Source organism: Lycorma delicatula, chromosome 4, assembly GCF_047948215.1.
Source record: "Lycorma delicatula isolate Av1 chromosome 4, ASM4794821v1, whole genome shotgun sequence".
In the NCBI taxonomy this organism is placed as follows: domain Eukaryota; kingdom Metazoa; phylum Arthropoda; class Insecta; order Hemiptera; family Fulgoridae; genus Lycorma; species Lycorma delicatula.
In genome coordinates this window covers 91,052,451-91,074,341 of record NC_134458.1, presented here as the reverse complement: position 1 = coordinate 91,074,341, position 21,891 = coordinate 91,052,451, and the positions used below count along the sequence as shown (strand labels likewise).

General features: G+C 28.7%; 1 protein-coding gene across 50 annotated transcripts in view; it reads right to left on the bottom strand.

Moving 5' to 3' along the window:
* Window positions 1–602: 602 nt before the first annotated feature.
* bt (projectin protein bent) overlaps window positions 603–21,891 on the bottom strand; it is a 432,362-nt gene continuing 411,073 nt past the window's right edge. For 49 of the 50 annotated variants that reach the window (XM_075363582.1, XM_075363590.1, XM_075363591.1 and 46 more), the window contains 11 exons: window positions 21,645–21,838; window positions 21,309–21,486; window positions 17,053–17,109; window positions 14,728–14,885; window positions 10,985–11,221; window positions 9,586–9,742; window positions 6,756–6,887; window positions 4,783–4,980; window positions 2,205–2,318; window positions 1,362–1,589; window positions 603–848 (listed from right to left, as the gene is read on the bottom strand). In XM_075363582.1, the coding sequence (XP_075219697.1) occupies window positions 1,393–1,589; window positions 2,205–2,318; window positions 4,783–4,980; window positions 6,756–6,887; window positions 9,586–9,742; window positions 10,985–11,221; window positions 14,728–14,885; window positions 17,053–17,109; window positions 21,309–21,486; window positions 21,645–21,838 (1,622 nt within the window). In that variant the 3' untranslated portion in view covers window positions 603–848; window positions 1,362–1,392. The remainder of the gene's footprint in view (window positions 849–1,361; window positions 1,590–2,204; window positions 2,319–4,782; window positions 4,981–6,755; window positions 6,888–9,585; window positions 9,743–10,984; window positions 11,222–14,727; window positions 14,886–17,052; window positions 17,110–21,308; window positions 21,487–21,644; window positions 21,839–21,891) is intronic. The other variant, XM_075363597.1, reaches the window with a different exon arrangement.

The following is a 21,891-nucleotide window of genomic DNA, read 5'->3' as shown; positions in this document are numbered from 1 at the left end:
AATAGCTATTCCAGTTGTGGGAGTTATGAATCATGTTAGGGTATGTATACAGCTGTTTTGGTTAAGGAACTTATTAAAAAAAAAAACACATGCTCTTTATATAGAATTCATTGTATTCACATAATTTGAATGACTAAACTATATCTTCCTTCAGAAATTTATTTAAAAACACTGAAAATAGGTTACAAACAAATTACAAAACTATCTTGATTTTATGACTTATGTGAATAAAGTTCATTCAGACATTCATGACTTTTATAACATATCATTATACATTTCATATGGTATATTTTAATTCAACACAAAATTTTATATTATGAAAATAAACACTATTAGGTGGCATATAAGAATATATTTCATTAAGTGAATATTATTTTTAATTATTTTATATACACATGGTGGATTGACTATTGCTGTAATGCTACCAACACTCCCTAGAAACTGACATATTACAGATACTTTAACAAGGAATATGAGAGGATTAGACTTGCAAGATTAAATAATCCACTGAAAACAGACAAATTTCTTTTTTTCAAACAAAGTATAAAAAAAAGGAATTAAAAGTATCTAAACAGGAAAATCTAATAAAATAAAACAAATAATTATATTAAACAATGTGTTTTTATTACAATATTCAAGTGCACATTATTTTACATAACTAGTACTGGTGAATATCAACAAGTTTTATTTTAATAATATTTTACACAACTACACATATTATAAATACAATATATGATGGATGAAAATTCAAGAAACAAAATAACATGCATATATATATATGTTAATTAAATATTATATATATATTTCTTCTTCTTCACTTTTAATTGAAGTAGAAATTAAAATTTAACCTGAAAATAGAAACAAAAGTTTAAATTAGTTTATCTTTTTTAATCAAGTAATGCACTTTATATGTAAAAAGAAAAAAGCGAACAAAACAGTGTCTGAATTCTTTCCCTACTCTCTCTTATCGGCTCGTTACATCCCTACACTATTTTTTCTGTTATTACACTATTTTAGAATGAAATTCTACATTCCTTTTTGAGTCAATCATCTTATCTGAATTTACTTATCATATCTTGTAACTTAACTCCAGCATTACTACTATAATCTTTGTTTTCTACTCTTTTTATCCACCTTTTTACCTTAGTTTTGCCAAATTTCCCGACTGGATGCTTTAAATGATCTGCTAAACTCTAGTTGATTTTGTTTTTTTGTTGAGCCGGAAAAAGTAATTATTGCTGTGTAATTACTTACTACTCCTAAAGTAATTAATTAAATGCTGTGGATGAAAAAATGTTAATCAGCTGTAATAGATACATATATTTTTTTAAATATTTATACAACTGAGGAAAGGCACTTACCTCATATTTGTCTGATTTTTAATTTGTAAATTTAATCGCCGGCCCCATGTACGTTTAATGCGAATGCTACTACATTCTCCCCGGTCTTATCTACTGCTTTAGCACTGTACTGCCCTACATCATTTAATGTACAACTCAGTATCTTCAATTGGAATTTCTTTCCAGCTTGTACAAATTGATACTTTGCACTATCGTCTTCTATTGGCTTATTGTCTTTCAGCCACGAAACTAAAATTAAACAGAATGAAAGAAAATTTTAAAATACACATCTAATAAAGAATATAATTAAATAAAAGAAAAAAAGATTAATAAAATACAGTTATACTAGATTGGAAACAATCTATCATTATATGTATTACTATTGAAATTAATTAAAAATAATTAGAGATAATTATTAAAGAAGTAGAAATGTACATATAAAATTTCTTTTTCTTTTTATAAACATTACAATAAAAAGTTTAACAGAAATGAAGACTAAAAACAGGCTTCTTTTCTCCTGATATGTTTCTGTTATTTTAAATTTATTTTTAATATGTACAGGTGTGTATGTATAGCAGTCTCAGATGAAAATCTGTACAAAGTATAAACTGCTTAATAGGTACAGAGAGGATGATGCATTTTAAAATTTTTGTATACTGAAACTTTAAAAAGGGTAAGATCAAAGTTTCATTTAAAAAGAAACTAGACAACTAATCATAGCAGGATTCTACTATAATCAGTTAGGAAAGAGATTTAATCCATTATCTTAAAAATGTAAGAATCTATTTTACTATTATGCTTAGCACATAGATAAATAGCATTTTTAAAATATGATAAACATTTTAGTGATCAAGACAAAAATACCTTTAACTGGGTCCTTCTCAATTTCACAATCAAATTCCACATTTTCTCCTTCTTGAACTGTAGCTGATCGTGGGAATGTTTTGAACACTGGACTTTTTGGTTCTTCATTGGGAACTAAACAAATTGTAAAAATAGAAATTCAGTTAAAAATATTACTTGAGTGAAACAAGTTATATATTTTGTTAAAATCCACTTATATTTAGAAATAAACATATCGTTATATCCACACATACACACACACACACACACACACACACACACACTCACACACATATATGTATATAGTAAGTGTTTTGTAAGATCATTACAATATAATAACTGTAACTTAGGACAAGGGTTCTAAGCAAGTCAGTATGCTGTCACATCATTTTACAATCTGATGATGGTGCAACATCTTGAATATCTCAGAAAGTAGTATCCTGAAAATATAATGCTGAAGTAAGTATAAAATATTATTGGTTCCCATAGCTCTCCAAAATTAAACAGTACTAGCTACTGTAGCTATGTGGGATAACTGTTATCCCACATATTTTAGTGACTGATAACTATAGCAGTTGATGTTATTATACATTTATGAGGTGTGGCTATTAAATAACAAGACTATTGCTGCTACAGAAGAACTGCGCATGCCCCAAATTCGTATGACTGACAGCTGTGTGGCATGAAGCCTTCTCTTTCGATTGTTGCCACCCCAGTTTTTATATACATATTAGTCTGGCCGTGGCCTTCGTTTGGATAACATCTGTTCTTTTGTTTTGCTGAAAAAATGATAAACATTTTATTAGAGCAAAGAATTGTGAAATTTCATATGAACTTGGAAAAACCACTATTGAAAGATATCTTTTATTAAAAAAAAGTACATGGCAATGAATGTTTGTTACGTGCGTGGGTTTTTGAGTGGTTAAACATTTCCAAGATGGCCAAAAAGACGTTGAAGATTATGTTTGCTTGGGTCACCCTTCCATGTTAGAAACACAAAAAGATATTGAAAAAATTGGTAGTCCGATATGATCTGACCATCTGTTAACTATTCGTGCAATTGCTGAAGGAATTGACAAAGAATGTGCAAAGCAAATTTTACATAACAATTTTAAAATGTGAAAATGGTGCCTATAATTCTCACACTAAAACAAAAAGAAGCTCATGAAAATGTTTATTCTGACACTGTGAATGATATTGAAAATGATCCAAACTTCTTGGAAAGAGTGATAACATGTGATGAATCTTGGTCTTATGATCCACTTATGATCCAGAAACTATATGTCAATCCATGCATTGGAAGGCCCAAACTTCACCGAGAGCTAAAAAAGATCAAATGAGCAAATCAAAATTCAAAGCGATGATTGTTTTTTTCAATATTCATGGGATTGTGTACCTTCACTGGGTTCCTGAAGGTTAAACTATTAATCAACATTACTACCTTGAGGTCCTTGCTCAACTCCATGAAAAAAAGAAGAAAAAACCCCCGAATTGTGGTAGAACAAGTCATGGGTTCTTCATCAGGACAATGGACTGACTCGCACTTCATTGTCTGTCAAGACGTTTCTAACCAAGTATAACATCCTAGTATAGACCATCTGCCTCATTCGCCTGACGTGGCATCATGTAACTTTTATCTGTTCCCCAAGGTAAAATCTGCATTAAAAGGAACTAGATTTCAGACTGCTAAAGCTGTGGAAGAAAAAGCGGCACACGTCTTGAAAGAGCTCACAGAAGAGACTTCCAGCACTGTTTCGAACAATGGAAAATTTGCATGCAGCATTGTAGGGATAAAGGAGGAGTGTATATTGAAGGGATAATAACTAAATATGTATAAATTTAAAATAAAATATTTTACAGCATTAGTCTCGTTATTTAGCCACACCTCATATTAAAAAAAAAAAAAAGGTTGTACAGCAAACCATCAAGGTTGATCATTTGTGAATAGGAATGAAAAATTTATTTTTACTGAAATGTGTATAAAGATTAAATAAATGTCTATAATGGTTATAGATTACCAAAAATATTACATGGAAATGTCCAATGAGTACAAAAGTCATTTCTCACAGTCAATGAAAATTAGTATATGCAGAAGTGCATGAGTTACAAATGTCTCACTTGAATTGCTCACAATGTGTTACGGAACTCTAAAGGGCATCAAGCAGTTTGACTGCGATTGTTAAATCATAGTCAAACAATAAATAGTTAAGTCACAATAGTCTTTGGAACAGTTGGTAGCCTTTCTTTTTTCTTTTTTTTTTGAAAAATGGTTTTTTCCCTGATGTGGCTTTTACAAGAATGTCAAAGAAATTCAATAAACAACATTTCAAATGAGGAATTAGAGAATTCACATTGTTCCAGCAAGATGGCATCCCACCAGTATGGATGTTGATTATTTATGATTTTCGGAATTGGTAATTTGGCTACCAAAATCACCACATAAAACCCTATAATATTTGTTAAACATAAACCCTCTAACTCAATATTGTTCTGTGTAGCTAATAAAGCATAATCATATGAATTTTTCTGTCAGTCTTTTATGGATTTACATACAGTTGTGTTTATTTACAAAAGTAATATAAATTCTACTAATACATACCTAAGACTGTAAGTGTACATGTGCTAAATGATTCTCCAGCATCATTAAACGCTTCACAAGTGTAAGTTCCAGAGTCTTCAGGGAAAATTTCTGCTATATTTAATTTATAAATGTTGGCTTCACTTGAATACTGGAAGTCTTTACTTGGCTTAATTTCCTTATTATTATGAAGCCACACAACATCAAACTTAAGTGCTCCTAAAGAAAAAATAATAAAAAAAAATGTATTTTTAACTACTACTGCATCAAATTCTTGTTAAGTAACAGTAAGTAAATAAATTAATGTTCAATGTAAAGTAATATAAAATGTAAAAAAAATTGCTTGTATGGTTTTAATAAAAAGTTTATAACTAATATACTCTCATCTTTATGTCAAATAATAAAAAAAAAACAAACAGCTGTTAACATTTTCTTGCTCCTAAAATACATAGAGAAGCTGGGAGTAGCTGATTACTCATGAAAAAGAATGAGCTCGTGCCCCACTCATATAATTGTTAAATATTGGCTTGCTCATTTTAAATTCGTATTAGAACCAAATTTGTCATATATGTATGATCAAAATTGGACAAATATTATTTTGTTTTAAAATAAATTTCTTGCATTCAATATTAGTTGATCTAAAATTTAATCACATTTTTTACGTACATTGTAATTTTAAACCAACATCAGATGGCACTATTTTAGATGTTAAATTATAAGTATCAAAGTATCAAGCCAAAATGTGTTCCATCATGGATAGATACATAATGTAAGCAATTGACACTTACAGAAAAGCCAAAATTTCATTTTGGTTTTTGTTTCATTATACTCAGACCAATTTATCAGGAGATATTGTGGACAGAAACTGTCTGGCAGTAATTCTTTGCATTTGGTTCTGAATCCAATTTTTCAAACCCCTCCCACAGCTTTGTGGGAATCTTCAACCTTTCGTTGATTCTTAAGGATATAAACTTCACTGGTACTAAGTTTGAAGTTTCTATATCATGCCGGTGAAATATCAGTTTGTATTATTTATGTTGTGTTGCTGCTCCACCGTATAAGGCACAGTTGCTCGAGATGATTAAGATCAGACCAATTGTAATATAGCATTGGTATAAATCTTTTTAAAACAACTCTTTTTCTAAGCCATTTAAAACTATAGGTACACATCTTTCTTACCTTTATCTCTTGCATTTAACTGATGTTTTAGAACATCTTTTAACTACTTTTGGTTTCCCTAATTTAAAATTAAATTCATATCTATTATTATATACAAAAACCCTGTATCAAAAAATGTTCTAATATGCTCACCAAAACATTAATAGTGGCAATGAATAAATGGTTTAGAAAATAAGCCAGATTTTATTCTGGTTTTGTTATCAAAATTAAGCCCCAATTCTTGAGCTTTATCTAAAGTAATTACTATACTGTGCAATATATATAATTTATATATATTATATAACAATTTAGTGTTATATTAATTTTATTATCAAGTTGCATTCCCTCCAGTACTAGTTGAAGATCTCTTAGTTATAATCTCAAGAAGTTGGAAATTATCTGTTTCACGATTAGAGGTATTTTTGCAACACTATTTTTTTATGTGCAAGATCAGATTTTCTCAAATTAGGTATCGTAAGAAGTGCATAGAATGCAGATTTACAGATTTAATACTGATAAGTATATGAGTTAGTCTTTTATTAATTTTTAATTATTGTCAAAAAACTTGGAATACATATTTATGTTTTAAATTTGTCTTGGGATGTAAATGTACGTTTACTCTTAAATCTACTGATCAATTGTTTGATTAGGATTACCAAATCTAATTATGTTATCTATTTACTTTTACCCATGACACTGACATAGTGTGATATTTTTTTTTCAATAAATAAAAAGAATTTTCTTAATTAAAAAAAAAGTAAGCAATAACTTAATATAATTAGCCAAAAAAATTAAAACTAGAGCTCCTTAATTCAAATAATAAAACCCATACTTACCAATTACACGAACTGATAAGATAACTGGGTCACCATCCTTTACAAATTGTGATGAAAGGTGACTAACAATTTTTGGTGGTTTATCTGGTCCAGATGGTGAAATTGGAGTCTCTGGCTTATTAGATGCAAGTACTGTTAAAATCATGATGGTATATATTAATACATGGAATTAAATAAAAAAATAAATAAATAAATAAATAAATATTTTTGTAATACAGGGTGTTTCATAATGTTCTTCGGAGTTTTGAAAATTCATTAACAAAAAACTATTTCACTCATAAGAATAAAACAAATACTGTACGAAAGAGTACTTCAAATAGTTTTTTTCCACATATACTAGGCAGTTAGTAAACCATTCGCTCGCTAGGCGTCGACAGTAGAGAAAATGGCTGCCACGGGAAGCGAGAAGTCGTTTTGTGTGTTAGAATTTCACTTGTCAAAGTCAGTAATTTCTGTGCAATGTACGTTTCGGTTGAAATTTCATAAGGAGCCACCAAGTGACAATTCAATTCGTGCATGGTATAAACAATTCACTGAAACTGGTTGCTTGTGCAAGTGAAAATCAACTGGTCGTCCATCAACCTCATAAGTCAATGTCGAACGTGTGCGTGCAAGTTTCATTTGCAGCCCATCAAAATCGACTGTGGTTGCAGACAGAGAATTAGGAATTCCGAAAACAACAGTGTGGAGAGTTCTCCGTAAAGTTTATTATGCAAACCGTACCATCTTCAATTAAGCGTCTTTCTGATAGAGATAAAACACGTAGGCTCGATTTTTGTTTACAGTTACAGGAAAAGATGTCGTTAGATGAAGGTTTTCTAAACAAGAAAATTTTCAACGATGAAGCTACTTTCCATATTAGTGGCAAAGTAAACTGTCATAACGTGCAAGTTTGGGGAACTGAAAACCCACACGCTTATGTGGAACACATTCGGGATTCTCCAAAAGTAAACTTTTTTGTGCGATCTCTCGTGAGGCAGTGTATGGGCCATTCTTTTTTATGGAAACGACAGTAACCGGCATGATATACCTAGATATGTTACAATTATGGCTTATGCCTCAGCTACTCAACGACTTCATTTTCCAGCAAGATGGTTGTCCTGCCCATTTTCATAAAGAGGTTCGACTGTACCTTAACACAACATTACCTCGGTGCTGGATAGGACATGCGTCTGAGAAAGACCAACACATTATGCTGTGGCCACTAAGATCACCAGACCTCACGCCATGAGATTTCTTTCTCTGGGGATACGTGAAAGATAAGGTGTTTATCCCACCAATGCCGCACGATATCGCTGAGCTAAAGGATCGCATAATCAATGCAATCAACTCTATCGAAAATGATGTGTTAGAACGAGTTTGGCAAGAGCTAGACTTTCGTGTTGATGTGCGCCATGTCACCAGAGGAGCACATATTGAACATTTATAGATTTTAACAAAAACTGTTTGAGTCCCTACATCACCTCGTACAACTTTCATTTAGGTAAATGAAATACTTTTTTTGTACTGAATTTTTGTAACTCCTAAGAACATTATGAAACGCACTGTATTTAAGATTTCCTAAATTCAATAAACATCAAGGCTGTACGAAATAAATATTTAAATTTATCACTAATTTAATTAAAAAATAATAAATATTTTAATTTCTGAGCAAGACCAGCACAAAAATACTCATTAATTTGAGAATAAAATAGTGAGAAAACACTATAAAAAAAGAGGACATGTAAAGGATGAGAAAAACAGGAAAAGAAGAGTGATGTATAGGAAACCAGATGGATTGATGCGATTAAAAGTAGGCAGTTTCAGTAGACTGGGTGTGAAATGTGATAAGAAAGAAGGGGATTGATTTGTTCTATGAAGTATCAAGGGGAAGACCACGTGGAAGGAGGCCTTTGGGAAGACCAATTAAAATTCTGGGGTAATAGGAATGAAGACTTGGCAAGCCTGAAAGCGATGAGTGACTAACTGCTATACAATAATAAAAAACAACTATGAAATAAATATATTTCTGAAAGAACTAATTCTATACTTGAGCATTTACAACATTTCTGATAAATTAAAAAGTCTAATATGGACACCACATGACTTCCTTCTATGCCTATTAAATTACATACACACATCTTTTTTTAAATGAAAAGTACATAAAATTTTATTTCATTAATAACTTCTAATATGTTTTCATTTTTTTTTTATCATTGAATTATTTTTTATTGTAAACTTTTTTTACCATCAGAGGTTAATAATTGTTAATAAATCAATCAATACATTTAAATAAAATAAAGAAAAAAGTTAAAAAAAGCAGATGAAGTCAGATTTGAACTGATGTGCCTTCCCCTTGTAAAATCCAAATATTTCATTAATTAAAATTTTATTTGGATATAACGCTGGAACCAATGAAAATAAGAACCACTTATCATATATTGTTGAAAAGCTCTCAATGAGGGCTTACTACTGCAGTTAAGAAAAAGTCCAAATCCAAGAGTTATGCGAGATACATATGTATGTACAGATATCATGCTGAAACTAGTCGAAGTGTATTCAGGGATGGTCAAAATGGATCGTTGAAATCTGAAAACTGAAACTTTTCACGATCACAATAATTCCTTTACTTCATAAAAGGAAGTAAAAAACAGTCAATGTGAACACAGCCCCATATCTTATCTGTTATGAATAATGTACTACTACAGGTTGTATTCATGCTAGATACATAAAGTGCTAAAAAAAGAGGTATACCTGAAGATAAAGGTAACAATGAATATCTGCCAAAATAAGAACAATAAATTAATTATTATCAAACTGTTTTAAATATGAGCATAACAAATTTACTTACATTTTACAGTTAATTTACATTTTGTTTCAGCTGTTCCTAAAGAGTTTGTTGCTCTGCATGCATATTCTCCTTCATCTTCTGGGAAAATTTCACTAATTTTTAATGTTGCAACACCATTTCTGTATTTGAGATCAACAATATTTGACGAGCTTAACATCTGAAAAGATCATACAGTAGAAAAATTAAATTGTTTTTAGATTTAATGAAAATTATTTATTCTTTTCATATAATAAGAATTCTTCATATATGACAATTAAACTTAAATGAGAAGAAAAAGGTTTTGAATTGATTTATATTCTTAAAAAAAATCTTTATTAATTTATAAAAATCTATTAAATTCAACCATCTGTTACTAATCTGTTCATACGGTTTACTGTTTACATTCAGATTTCACTATACATCTGTCAGTCACACTTAATTAAATATAATTTGCTTAAATATTTTCCATTTTATTTTATATTTCTAAACTTACGGAAATAGTATAAAACTAGTATTTTATATTTGCGTTCATGAATTTATTTATGAATACATGATATGTATAAAACACACCTTGTTTTATGATATTACCAGCAAAATAGGAACTTTTTAATTAATGCTGCTTCAATCAAAGTATAATAAATATTTAAAAATGATTTATGACTAAATAAAATTTTATGATTTTATAACCTCCGTTATACTATACAGCATAATATTATTATTCTGTATTTCATAATATGAAATACATTCTCTATTCATTATTCTGGAATTCACTTACCCTGGACAGTTCTTGTTCCATAATAGTAATACAATATTAATAAACAATGACGAAAAAGCTAATTGCAAAGGTCTGATTGGCAACTAAGTATTAGTGACTGTTGTATAACTGGTTACTGTGGCAAGATTACTCATCCCATTTAACCACTACCTAGATTCAGTATAAGGATAAAAAATATTCCTAAAATATATTAATAACAAAATTTGTAAAATGTGAAAGATCATACACTGAAGAGCCAGTCAAAAGAAAAAAAAATAGTATCATGAAAAATTTATAACAAATTTACACTTTTCTAATAAAAGATTTTAATTCATTCATGCTACATCAGAGAACTTAATTAAATCTTCTACAATCGATAGTAACAGATTTTTTTTTTTGTCAATTTCTGTATAAATTAAACCACAGTGCTAACAAAGACTGAATAGTACTTTACAATAATAACCGACACTTGAACATCAAATCACTGGATAATGTCTCAGTGAGGTTACTTTTTTAGTAAAATGTCTCAGTAAGGTTACATTGAGTAATTACTTATATAATCACTGGAAACTTACTCCCAAATAAAATACAGCTGGATTTATTAAAAAAAAACCCTTTAAGATTTTTTAGTGCTTTTTAATATAGATTATTTACACGTATATATACCTTTCCATTCTTTGTCCATACAACCTGTGGATCAGGATCACCCTTTATTATACAACTTAGATCGAGATTTTCTCCATCATTAACGATAACAGTCAAAGGTAACTTCTTAGTAATTTCAGGGGGAACCATAGAATCATCTGGTGGAAGGATCAGTTCTTTAGTAGCACTTCTTGAACGAGATGGGCTTCCTGTTGAATCCAGTCTGCCGTATTTCTTTGGTGATTTTTTATCAGAAGCCTAAAAAATAGATATCATAAACAATATTATAATTAATTTAAAATAAAACTTTAAAAACCTCAGGCAAAATTTTATTATTATGAATACTTGAAAAAAGAGAAAAAACCTCCATTTTTTAAACAGAGTATATTATTTGAATAAAACATAAAATAATAAATTATTAATTAAAAATAATTTTAAGGTCCTATTAAAAATAAATAAATAACATTTTGATGTAAAAGAAAGTAGGTCACATACATAAAGTAGGCCTTAAAGTATGATTGGAGAATGTATTTGCACATAAATTTGGTCACAGACAGGAGTTTTGTAGGGGAGTAAAAATGTGCCACATTAGCCACAAAGAAAAAAATATTTACAAGTATGCCTTTATTTAAAAAAAAAAACTACAGTTAGTGAATTCATATTCTTTCTGAACTTGACCAAGATATTGTTGAAATAATACATGTCAATTGGATCAGTCTTTTAGGAATTATCATTTAAACAGCCTAATTGATGTACATAATGGTTCAATAGTATGATCATCTTTGACTGCATATAGAATAATTATATTGATATTTGTGAAAATTAACAGAATAAAATTTGGCACACAATTACACATACATACATCTGTTCATTCATGCTGTATTTTTATAATGTAGTCAATTTGTATGAGGGTTATTTTTTTTCAAGGTCCGATCGGTCACAAAATAAAAACCCGTGCAAAAATCAGATGAACCTTTGCGCATATGTGTTGCACAGCATCTCTAGTATGGCCTTCAATCACGTTGCGGCACTTCGTTTAGTTCTGAACACGCAGCTAGTACGTAAACATGTCTACAACAATAGCATCTCCTGCCAAGTGTGAAGTGCGTGCGGTAATTCAATTTCTTCAGGCTGAGGGGTGTAATGCAGCTGAAATTCATCGACGAATAAGTAATGTGTACGTGAAACTTCAATGAGTGACAGCAAAGTGCGACAATGGTGCAGGAACTTTAAAGCAGGACGTACAGATGTTCATGATGCAGGCGGTCAGGGAAGGAAGAGAGTGTCAATCGATGATCTCGTTGAGCGAGTGGATGAGGCAATTTGAGAAAATCATCGGTTCACAATTTTTGTATTGAGTGATTCGTTTCCTGAAATTTCAAGGTCAGCTCTCTACACCATTGTGAGTGAGAGACTTCAGTACTGAAAACTGTGTGCGAGATGGGTTCCCAAGATGCTGTCCGACCATCATAAAACAATGAGAATGGACGCCTCCCTAACATTTCTCCAGCGCTACCACAATGAAGGAGAAGATTTTTTGAACAAAATTGTCTCAGGGGACGAGACATGAGTCCATTTTGAAACTGAAGAAACAAAAGAACAATCCAAACAGTGGATGCATTCTCATTCTCCCAGTAAACCAAAGAAGTTCAAGCAAACCTTTTCCAACAGAAAGTGTATGGCTACTGTGTTCTGGGACCGGAATGGAGTTCTCTTGGAATTCATGGAACATGGCACGACCATCACTGCAGCCTCATACTGCGTGACTCTTCAACGTCTACGAAGGGCAATTCAGGATAAGCAGAGAGGAATGTTGTCATCAGGCATTGCCTTCTCCATGACAATGCTTGGTGCACACTGCAGCTGTAACAAAGAAGCTCCTGCAGCATTTTCGTTGAGAAGTGTGTTTGATCACCCACCATACAGCCCGGACTTGGCTCCATCCGATTTTCACCTCTTTGCTTGCATGAAACGCTGGCTAGGAGGACAACATCTTGGGACAGACATCGAGCTGCAGACCAGCGTAGAAACATGGCTGAAAACACAGGTGGCTCCATTCTATGACGAGGGTATTGGAAAGTTGGTACCACGCTACGACAAATGTCTAAATCGGAGTGGCGATTATGTAGAGAAATGGCGTAACTATGTAAGTACTAGTTACAAATAAAAAATGTTTAATTTTCACTGTGGTTTTAATTTCATGACCGATCGGACCTTGAAAAAAAATAACCCTCGTAGTTACCATCCAGATTTCATCCTTGAAGTGTAAATGTCTTGTTTTTCACTGCTTTAATAATTGATGTATTTTTTCCATGATTTATGTTAAATAGTCTAATGAGTCGGAAGCAAGATATAATTATTTATTAAAACTAATTACCACTTAATATTTTTCTTTCTCTTTTCTTCATAAAAAAATAAAATACAGAGGTATATTTACCATCTCAGTCATTGATATAAAAAGTTTACATTACAGCACAACCACGGTTGTGTGAAATATGAGGCAGACTAATTTTTAATAAATTAAATATGAGATAACATTTATCTATTTGGTTCTAAGGATAAAAGGAATATTTTTAATGACAAATGCCATTATTTATATAGAAAATTAATCACCCAATATGTAAAAATAACAGGAGTATGTATCAGGTTATAATTACAGCAATAAACTTCATTTTTACAACCTGATAAATCTCCACCTGTTAAAACATTTAATGAAGTGTTACCATGAAGTACTGTAGTAAGCTAACACTGGGGGTGCAGTTGTTATTTATTAAGAATTGAAATTCTCAAGACTGAATGTCATTAAAAAAAGGAAAAGGAAAAATGAATTTAAATTTTATTTAAACTATGTGAAAAATTGCATGAAAATGGTTTTCAAGTCACATTACTGTAAATTTTGATATATAATGAATAAAAGTCAAATCTGAATATTGGGATGCTATCTCAAGGTCACAAGTATTACAGGTTAATTGATCTATGGTACAGGTATACGTATGATGTTAACAAAGACATGGCAATCTATAAAAACTAAATATAATTGTTTTTTCTTTATTTTTATTAAGTAATACACTTATTTTATTTCACTGTAAATAAATTAAATGGGCAAACATTGTATGAGCTCTTGTAATCATGCTTCCTCAAAGAATAGTTTTTTTAAGTAACGACTCATGTTTTGATGTTATTCATTATGTAACATAACTAAATGATTTTGACAACATTGAATGCAAACTATTCTTAAAACAGCAAAGCCCTTCTCAAGAACAAGATACTATGTTAAACATACTCATAAAAGTGAAGTGTAAAGTGGTTTTACTCTTCATTCTTCACCGAGCTAAATGTACTGTTGCATCACATCATCAGTCAGGTCACCAAAATGAAATTGACATTTGGACCTCAAGTAATACCGTTGTTACACCGTAGGGAAAACTGATAATATAATGAAAATTATTATTTTTAGTGAAAGCATCTTTATTAGTACCTTTGACAATTTAGGTACTTAACATGTATGAAAGTCATAAGAAAGGCTGGGACAAATAGCATTAACAAATTACTGTATCCCTTCATATGTGAAACAGTGCTTTATATAAACTCCTCTACTCAGTTTGACAATTATATCTAGAATGGTTTAATTTCTTATCAAAGAAACTAGATTTCACTTTACTTAATTTTATATAAATGATATTGTACTGCATCTGTTTTACATAAAAAAACAATTATTTAATGTTCAACTTATAAATCATATAAACGTAAAAAGTATCCCTTACCATTGATGGTGATGGTGAAGATGAATCATATTTCTGAGATGAAGCTGTCTTAGATGAGTAACTACTTGATGTTTGTTGAGTTGCAGTATTACTGATAAGAGTCTTTGTGGTAACAACTGCAGGTACAGTTCTAAGAGGTTGTTCAATGTACCTTCGATCTGAAATTTATCATAATGAAAATTTGTTTAAATAATGGATCAAAATTATTAATCCAAGTAAAATTTATATAAATCACAAACAGCAAATGAAATAAATAGATAAAATAATAACAGTATACGCCATACAACTCTATGAACAAACATCTAAGCAAAAAATTCTGCAGAAATTTTGCATTCTTAAAAGTACACCTAGATGATCAAATTTTTCTGAAGAAGATAACAGATTTAAAATCAAAAAATTATTTATTTTAAGGAATATCATGATGTAAGAATGGACACTTGAATGTGGCAACTACACAGTTTTGAATAATCTACTTGATATAGTGTATGTGGTGTGTAGTTATAATGATGTACTTTTAACTACAAGCTAGAAAAAGTAATCATCAGCTAGGTCACCAAAATGAAATCAACATTTAGACCTCAAAGTAATATCATCATTACACTGCAGGGAGAACTGGCAACATAGTGAACATTATTATTAGAGAATCATTGTTTATTATCCTTTAATCAAACTAAAAATGAAGAAATCTGATATTTCACAAGGGTGATTCATGTAGGGAAGCTTTTAAAGAATTGTCAATCTTATTGATAGTTTATATAATCTCATTCAAGAAACTTTGGAACTACTTTCTAACTATCTATAATAATTTAGATCAATATCATAACATTTTTATAAAGAAAATAAATGCAGTTTAATTAAAAGAAGTAAACTTAATAAAAATTACACCAAATAACATGATTTTGGGATTACGATAAACTTTTACGGCAACCTTAATGTAATTTTATAATCTATTTATAAGAAATTAATACACTTTTTTTTATAGTTATTCAAATAAGATGTATATAACTTTCATAAATATAACTAATATATATTCTGAAAACATACAAACATTTTATGCATGTACACTCACAAACACAATTATAATTTAGTTAAAATAAAAAATATCACTGTAACATGTTCATATAACATATTCTGAAAACAAGTAATGCTTTAACTCTTAGAGAACAACTTCATTACATTAAGTAGACAATGTGTAGTTAACTGAGTTGTAGATCCATAATATAATAAACATTATCTACATGAGATACTGAATGGTGATGACTAATCTGTGAAAATTTAAAAAGTGATAAATGCAAAAAAAAAAAATCACATGAATTTGCACAGAAAAATACTATTTTTAAATATTATTGATAAGATGAAGGGTGGATTAATTTACTATAAAAAAAGGGTTCAGAAAGTACATCACTAAAAAAAATAACAGAATTAACCGAGAAAAAAATGAAAAATTATTTGAATGTTATATACGTACATGCAGTGTTATGTTATATGTTCTGTTAGGACAGATCTAAGAAGAAAGATGTTCAATATAAATGGAAACTATGATTAAGCATTTAAAAAGAATAATAATAATAAAAAGAGAGAAGAAAGAAAAGATATTTAATTATAATGACAAATGACTACAGTACTTACATTTTGATTTCTTAAAAAAATAACTGGGTAACGATCATGAAAATGTTTCTATAATGAAAAGAGCTTATGATTGTTTTTATTATTATTGCACAACATGGTAAAAAAATCACAAAAAATGTAAATAAATAAAAATGTCATTAACATTAAGAAAAATGTGTGAACTAATAAAATTGTGACTGTATGTTATTGTTTTACATTTACTTTAATAACTAAATCCTTATAATATACAAAAATAAAGATTAACTGAATGCTAATATTACACAATGAATTAATTCCCTTAATATATGGTCCTTATAATGCCTTTTCAGTTCTACTTAATAATCATGACTATCTTCATATCTCACTCTAAGAGAGTAATATTATTTGTGAACAATCTTTAGCATCTTAATTCACTTTAGGCCAGCTAATACATTTTTTATTATATAAATAATAATGTATATAGGCATATACTGTACTGTCATTTAATTCCGTTTTAATTTATAAGCAGAGATAAAATTAAACCTTTAAATCTATAAAATATTTATTTACAGTTTCTTTTTAAACTACAATTATATTAAAAATATATTTTTACAAAAAATATTTATATTTTAATTGTACACTGAAATAAATCAGAAAAAATATGTACAAAACTATTGTAATTTTAAATAAAATAGATATTTATTTAAAAACAAAAATCAAAAACAAACAAAGATTTACCTCCAGAGTATATGAAATTATGTGCTAATTCAGTCTGTTCTTGAGTTGCGCCAAGGCCTAATGAAGAACATAGAACAGAAGATAGGGAAATAAGCAAGATTTTTTTTCAAGCATCTAAAGCTGTTACTTAAAATATTAATAAAGATAGAATACAGTAAATAAGTTAACTTAAGATTAAAAATAATGTTAATCGTTCCACTTTACAACATCATCGTTTACTTCTCAACTCTTACATATATTTTCATCCAAATTATGTCTCTATGATAATGCAAATGATTTATAAAAACAATCTAAAGAAAATAACCAAGATCAAAAATATTTGTTTCAGTGTACCAGATTAGTCTTAAATACTAGCATCTTCATCACATCCAGGTTTCTAGTTAAAAAAAAAAAATAATGAAAAACCTATTTAATATATGACTACATTGTAGAGTACAAATCTGATATCCAGATTCGATACAAGAATCACTCTTTGTTTAGAAAAGCCAGTGGTGACTTTTTATTCACTGTCACAATAATTTAACTTATAATATTGTTGGTTTCTTTACTGGACTATTTAAAGAAAAATAATGGACCACTATACTGTATTTAAAAAAATTGTCCAAAAAAATGGCCACTATTTCTGAATGAAAATTTTCAATCACCTTCCAGCTGGATACAATGTTTCATTAAGGGTGATATTTTGTAAAATTTCCTCTTTATCAGTACAAAACAAATACATTACTGTTCCATAGAAACTGTAACACCTTTTACCCAGTTGCAATCTTCTGTTAACAAACTAAACTAAGGAAATAAATACTTATTCAAATTCAAATAATCCAGATGAAATGAAGATAAGAATTAAAACAGAACAAAAGACTGAATATAAAACCCAATTTTTTGAAAACCAAAACAAAAGAAAAATGTAGGTGGCTGTATAAAAAAACCATTATAAATTACTACATAGTATTTTATGTATAACATGTGAGAAAGATTGGAATGATGGCAAAACAAGGAAAGAATATGAGAAAGCAACAGTGGATTGGCTATTTGCGTTATCTAGCTGCAGAATCATAGGCTTTGTTTACCTTGCTCTTGATTGATCTGGCCTAATGTACTGTTGTGGATATCTGCAAGAAGTAAATGAAAAATTTTCAAAAAATGCATCATTACTCACTCTGCATTATTATATGGCATACCAAAAAACTGGTGTTCAATAATTCAATTTCTAATAGATTAAAATCACAAAAATGACATCTTTTGTTTAATATTAATTCTTCAAAATTGTTAGAATTTAATATGAGCAACTGGGATCAGTCCAATTTAACTGAAAGTCATAGGTTTGTAATGTAATAATCTTTTTTAAAAAATATTTAATGTGACAATTATTAATAAAAAATCAATAAGTATTATATATAAATAATAACTGTGACAGACATAAAAATTAATGCATAAAGGTAATAATGGACTATCTAATATAAATTTAATATTTGCAACTGAAGATGATGTGTGAATTTGAAAAGTTATCTCATAGTATTGGTAAGATTGTAATTGTTATTTTGCAGAATTTTAATAAACATTAGTCCATTATTATTAAATTTTTATACTTGGATGATAAAGTGAAGAAAAATGCTAGTCTTGCTGGGATATAGATAAAATCAAACAGATCATGATACCAGCTTCTTGATTCCAACACCGTCCTTTTGTTGGTAAATCATCATTCTTTTCCTTATCCTTCACTCCTTTTTCATTGAATTACTGGATCAGGTGTCATGCTCATTCCATCAGTGACATCACCTTTAATTAGCTTGGAGGGCAGCTTTATCTTATCGGAACTCAACAAGGTGGTGACTCTGTTTCATGGTGAAGGAACTGCCCAAGGTTTTCTTTCCTATCCAATGGTGGCAGAAAAAGCCAAATGAATGGCTGAGGTGCCTACTGGGTAAAATATAGCTGGGTAAATGTAAGTTGCAACTACTTACTGTTTTAGTAAAAAATGATTAAATTAAAAAAAATAATTAAAATATTTCATATTATTTTAATTATTAGCAGAGAATAACTTCATTTCATTATTAATTATATTTATGAAATTATGATTTTATTAAAAATACTTAAATGTCAAAAGTGGAAAAGATTAACGTTTAATATGTTCTAAAAGAGATTAAAAAGAATAATAAAACTAAAATAAAAAGAATATTCTATTAAAATATAAATACAACAAATTTTATTTCAACCATTTATTTAATCATAGATAATTGAATAAAACAGAAATGCATATTTTTGTTATTTCAAGAAGTAAGAAAGAGGAGATCAAAACAATTAATATATAGCATAGAAAATACATAAATATACAAATTCAAAGAGAAATTAGTCTGTAATTATTTATTTTTTAAGCATACTTCATAAGATATTTAAAAGCAACTACAAAAAAAGACTAAGCAAAAGGTATATTAATACTAACAACTAAAACAAGTACATCAGTTCTAAAAAAAAAGAGGAGAGTTCAAAAATTTAATACAACTACATAAACTGTGCATGCTTAAGATAAATAAAATGTTTCATTTAATATAAAAAGAAATAATACTTGAAGTAGGTTACATTATTACAGAATTTATTTAAACATCACATTATCACCTGCTCCAAACTGATTTGTAGTCACCTTATTTCATACCTAATGCATAAATATTAATGTAAAATATCTATAAATAATAATATTCAAGATACATTTAATATGCAAATTATTTACTAATAATACAAAGTAGTATAACAATGATATTTAGACATGAGCATGCACACACACACACACACACACATGCACACATATTCAAACAAATTTATATATTTAATAAAAATGAGCACAACTACTATATAACAAATATTAAGTCATGTATAATAATTTCTAATGTATTAGTGAATAATAAGAGTAATTATATTCCAAATCTTGATGTCAACCTGTCAAGTAGTAATATGTACTTTTACATTATCTTAACCTAACCTAACAATTTTTTTTAATAATAAATTGATCAATAGTTTTACTAACCTAATTATTTTAGTTATATTAATAATCATAAATATTACGTAGTAACTTGTCATGAAATACTATCAATCATATGGTTTTATTTGTAATAAGCTGTTCCAGTTTTTAATAAAATATATATCTGATTATATATAATATATTGTTTGTCTTATATTAGATAAATTATTTATGGTTTTCTTCCTTTTAGAATGTAAAATAATAAAATATACAATCATTTACAACTGCCCTGGCTTTTTCACAGATATTGAGAATCAAGAATTTCTCCATAATAAAAATGTATGAGCAGAAAATAACGAAGAGGTAGTTACTTGAAGAGAACAATTAATGAGATAAATATCAAAGAAAATACTGATTAAAAAAATAGTTTTAATGTTAACTGCATGAAAATGTTAATTTTAGAATTATTTATACATAGAGAAAATCTTTTAAAGATTGGCATTCAATTTCAAAATTAGAAAGATAATAATAATCCCTAAATTACCAGAATTGTTCAATTATTTACTCATGATAATTATAAAGTTAAAAGAAATAGTACAAAGATTTTCTTTTTTTTTACTAAGATGAAAGTAAATGGTACGAGTACACTATCTGATCACTGAATTTCCAAGGGACAAAGAAAACCTGTAACATCACCTCATACTCTACATTTTACTTCAAAAAATTAGATTTAAAAAACTTTAACATCTTATAAAAATAAGCTAACTATTATTATACTCTAATATTATTATATTATTATGCTTCTTATATTATTATTATTATTATTATTATTATTATTATTATTATGCTCTAATATTTAAACTCTAGAAAACCATTATGTAAGCTTCTTCTTCAAGAAACTAATGTACTGCTGTTTTTTTATGTATGTAGCAACAAGCAAAAAAATAAATAATATTTAAAAATTATATTAAATATAATGATTTAAAAAAATCAGTAACAATGGATAAAAACATTACCAGAATTAATAACTTATGATAGTGTTTTTATTAAAAAAAAGTGGAGGTTAAAATAAAGCATAAGTACTATTTTATTTTATTTTTTTTAATCAGACATAATAATTCAAATAAATTAAAATTGAAACAGATGATATGATATTTATTTCTTCTTTTCTTTCAGCTGTTTCTAATAAAAAATAAATTAACAAACAAATTATATTTTATTAATCAATATTAAAACATATAGAAATATATATATCTATAAATGTACATATTACAAAATTCAAAATATAAAAACCCCTACTTACCTTCTACAATGACAACACAGCTTGTTTCATCTTTTCCATGGATGTTAGTTGCAACACATCTATATTTTCCAGAGTCTTCAGGTTTACAGTCAACAATTTCCATTGTGACAACACCATCTGAATGTGACATTGTGTAATCATATTTAGATAGTTCCCGGCTTCCTTTGAACCACTTAACCTAAAAGTAAAACAAAGAGTGTATTATTTATAAAAAATATAGACTGACAGTAAATAAAAATGTGTAGGTTTACTAAAATAATCACTTAAAAAAATAATCAGTATTTATGATGAATACTGTAAAATAAGAATAGAAGAAAAAAGAAAAACAGAACTTACAGTGGGGAATGGCTTTCCAGAGAGACAGCAAAGAAGCTTGCAAGTTTGTCGGAACTGCATAACACGTGGCCGCAGTAGGAATGTGAAGCAAGGTGCGCTTTCCTTTTCTTCCAACCAGAAATTAAAAGCAAGAGGTTCTCGTCTGCGAACTGGTTGAACTTCAGGTTTGTATGCTGGTAGAGTCTTTGGTAGAGCTGCCAAAAAAATAAGAAAGAATAATATTGATAAATAATAAACTTAAAAGAAA